The 3,632-nt window shown below is 31.3% G+C and overlaps 2 protein-coding genes across 2 annotated transcripts in view; both read right to left on the minus strand.

Annotated features, from left to right (window-relative positions):
- Positions 1–87: 87 nt before the first annotated feature.
- On the minus strand, positions 88–774 carry LOC139427311 (zinc finger and BTB domain-containing protein 14-like; the record flags this gene model as incomplete). Its single annotated transcript, XM_071188506.1, has 1 exon — positions 88–774. A coding segment is annotated over exon 1 (687 nt), but the record flags the coding sequence as incomplete, so codon positions are not given.
- Positions 775–3,576: 2,802 nt separating this feature from the next.
- The window catches only part of LOC122272881 (uncharacterized protein F54H12.2-like), a 1,885-nt gene continuing 1,829 nt past the window's right edge, over positions 3,577–3,632 (minus strand). The window contains exon 2 of the mRNA XM_043056916.1: positions 3,577–3,599. Within this exon, the coding sequence (XP_042912850.1) occupies positions 3,577–3,599 (23 nt within the window). The remainder of the gene's footprint in view (positions 3,600–3,632) is intronic.

Here is a 3,632-nt window from a genome sequence, read left to right on the forward strand (position 1 = left end):
TTCACTTTTATTTGTAGAGGCGAAAACGGATTTGTTTGCTGTCTTGAACTCGACATTTTTTATTCGCTTGACCAAGTCATCACTTACTTTTTGATAGATGCAAAATATTAACAATCTCACTTTCAGTGATTCATGTTTTTTAAGTTCAGATAGAAATATTTCAGTAGTTTCATCCTTTTTACTTCTTAAAAACTCCGGAATACCGATCTCTCTATCATCATTTTTTAGAGTGAATTCTCTATAGGCCTTTTTGAAAGCACTTTTTGATTCTTTTGTTCGTGACAATTTGGTTCTATCCAAGTTTTCTGCAGATGTAGAAGCAATGGTAGATGTTGAAGGTCCGGCAAAGGTTGGGAGTCCTGAAGATGTTGAAGGTTCGGATAATATTGGAAGTCCAGACGTTGAGGGCTCGGTAGATGAATGCACTGCACCACCTTGTTGATTGTTTAGAATCACCGTCTTTTTGTTGGGTTCATTATCATCATCTCGCTTTCTTTTCTTATTCTGCTTTGCCAATTTTCTTTGACAATTTCCATTTTTTAAGTGATGAAATAAATTGTCTTTTCTGCTGAATTCTGTAGCACACGTTTCACATGAAATTTTCTCAGTAGAATGCACAGAGTCTCTGTGTCTTTGCAGATCACTTTTACGAACAAATTTTTTAGAGCAGTCAATACATGAATGCGTATGTTTTTTCTCATGTACTTGTAAGATGTGCCGTTTTAAATTGTAGTTCGTATTAAAACACTTCCCACAAATGCTGCAAGTATACATGTTGAAGCCTTAAAACCAACACAACGTTGTGATAACTACATCGACAAACAAATTTTATCTTTAGCAAATTTGTAACGATCATGCGCAGTAAGTATGCTCGACACAAAGACTTGGATAGGCTAGTTTAAAAGTCGTTTGGAAGTAAACCACCTTAACTGTAACCTATTCTATCATAACTAAAGAATTTTCTATGAGTGATACATTTATGAATGGTACTATACGTTATCACCATTCAAAGAACTAGTTTTTCAACTATATTCTCACCTTTACTCACCTTCACAACACGTTATAGCCTGGTCTACCTGTGCAGTCCCCATTCATTCATGTAGTTGACTAATAACAGTCAGGGCATGTATTGTACTGTGATTCATCATATAGACATTAATCACACACTCAATTTTATCTTGTAAAAGCATGTTTCTATGCTTTAAAGTTAGCAATGTGGGAGAGAATAATGATTATTATCGAGTAAATACTTAAAAAATCAAACAATAATTTTAAATTTTAGACTATACAAAATACAAATAAATGAATTACTTAAAGAAAAATATTTTATTACTATTTTTTTATTAAAAATTTTATTATAAAATTATTTGTTTAAACATTTAATTTTGCAATATTCTCACATAAATAGTTTTGTTATAAGCGAAAAGAATCAGTTTTGCGATGGATGTTCTTAAATTAGGACACGCTTTCTCGATGATCGTCTCTGGTCCATCAGGAAGCGGTAAAACCCATTATATTAAAAAGCTAATAGAAAATAAAATGATTAAACCCTTCCCGAAAGAAATAATTTGGTGCTATGGTATTTATCAAAAATTATATGATGAAATTCGAAATGTTACTTTCCATGATGGTATACCATCAAATTTGAATCACTATTCAAATGCATTGATTATCATTGACGATCTGATGAGTGAATTAGGAAATGACCCACAAATAACTAAATTATTTACTAAATTTTCCCATCATAAAAATTTAAGTATAATATTTGTGGTACAAAACATTTTTCACAAAGGGAAGGAAATTAGAGAAATATCCCTAAATGCTCATTATCTTGTGTTGTTCAAAAATCGAAGAGATCAATCACAAATTACGCATTTAGGTCGCCAATTATATCCTCGTAAAGTAAAGTTTTTTCAGGAATGTTTTGAAGATGCAACTTCAAAACCATACGGTTATTTACTTATAGATTTAAAATCGGAAACTGATGAATCTATGCGCGTGCGCACGGGTATGTTTCCCGGAGACACTTTTTATGTTTATCAACCCCGCTAACTTCATTTAAGTAAATGATTCTTAAGTAGCAACATGTCTACCATCGTAATAGATTTCGAAGGATTTCAACAATCTTCAGGCAACTATATCGTAAAAGAACTTGCCTTTCAGGCCGTAAATAGTAATTCTATCATCGGAAACTTTCATTTTCTTCCGCCATGTTCTTTTGATGAACTTACTCGTCATCAGAAATTTCAATATAAATGGGTAACAAAACATATACATTTGAATGGAATGAAGGAGAACTGCCATATTATCAACTACGCACAGTTTTGAACTTTTTGTCAAATATGTTCACACATATTTATGTTAAAGGATTAGAGAAAAAAAAATTTTTGGAATTTTTAATCGGGAGAAAATGTGAAAATTTAGAAGATATTGACTGCCCAAAAATTGATAAATTAGTTGCAAATTCAGACTCTTGTCCTTATCACACTCCTAATTTTAAAAGATGCGCACTCACTAAAGTGAAAGCCTTTGTAAGATTTTTGGAGTAACGATAAATACACTCGAATAGTAATTGCATCATTCATTTGATTACAAGATGTCAGTGTGTACTGAACAAACTTTACAGCTCTTAAAATTAATTTCTAAAACTAAAAATTCTAAGTATCTTCTGAAAAAGTGTTCAAAAAGTGAGATAAAAACTTTGTGTGAATGTGTCTTAAATGTGTTGTGTGGAAATATACCCCTAACAAAAACTCAAAAAAGTCGTTTATCTCCGTTTAAAGAAAATTTGCGAAAACTTTCAAACAAAAAAACACCCTTATATAAGAAAAAGAAAATTCTCATTCAAAAGGGAGAAGGATTTTTATCTATTTTATTACCTGCCGCTATATCAGTTATTAGTTCTTTAATTCATGGAGCACAGTAAGAAATTCGTGCTAGTTCCTGAAGACAGGGTCCAAATTCAAGAACACTTATCAGAGTTGGATCAGCAAATGAAAAATATTCTGCAGAACAAATATTTAGCTGATCACGATAAAGCAGCTCTGTATTCGCAAGCGTTACAGAAATACACTCATTTTTCAATTATGAAACCCGATAAATTAGAACCTCAAACGGAACAACAGGATATTACAAATGTAGAGAATCCTGTAGATGCGTCTGCAGAAGAGGACTCTTCAAATATCAAAAAAGAAACAGAAGACTTGGAGGATAAAATCCTAACTGTAGTTCCAGCTCGATTTCAAGAAAAAGCTAAAGATATGTACCAATTTTTAAAAAATAATGAATCTCTCCTATGGAACAATAAAGGGGAGATTATTCATGAAGATAAAGCTGTTCCTGGAAGTAATATAGTAAATCTTATAAATGACTTTTTACGAAATAGAAAATCAGCTCCAGTGGGGAGAAATGTATTTTTGAAAACATTAAATGATGCTCAATTACCAGCACATTTTGATGTAAATAAAAAATTGTATAGTAAAAATAAAATTGTTAAGAAACCTGTAATGTATGCTCGCAGAAATGCCTGGTTGAAACTTTAAAAAAAAAAATATTTATTGAGTTAAACTTTTTGTCTTAGTCATTATCTTCAAAGTTTTCTTTTCAGATAAAAATTTTATATTTAGAAAAAA

The sequence above is a fragment of the Parasteatoda tepidariorum genome, unplaced genomic scaffold (assembly GCF_043381705.1).
Source record: "Parasteatoda tepidariorum isolate YZ-2023 unplaced genomic scaffold, CAS_Ptep_4.0 HiC_scaffold_1419, whole genome shotgun sequence".
NCBI lineage: Eukaryota > Metazoa > Arthropoda > Arachnida > Araneae > Theridiidae > Parasteatoda > Parasteatoda tepidariorum.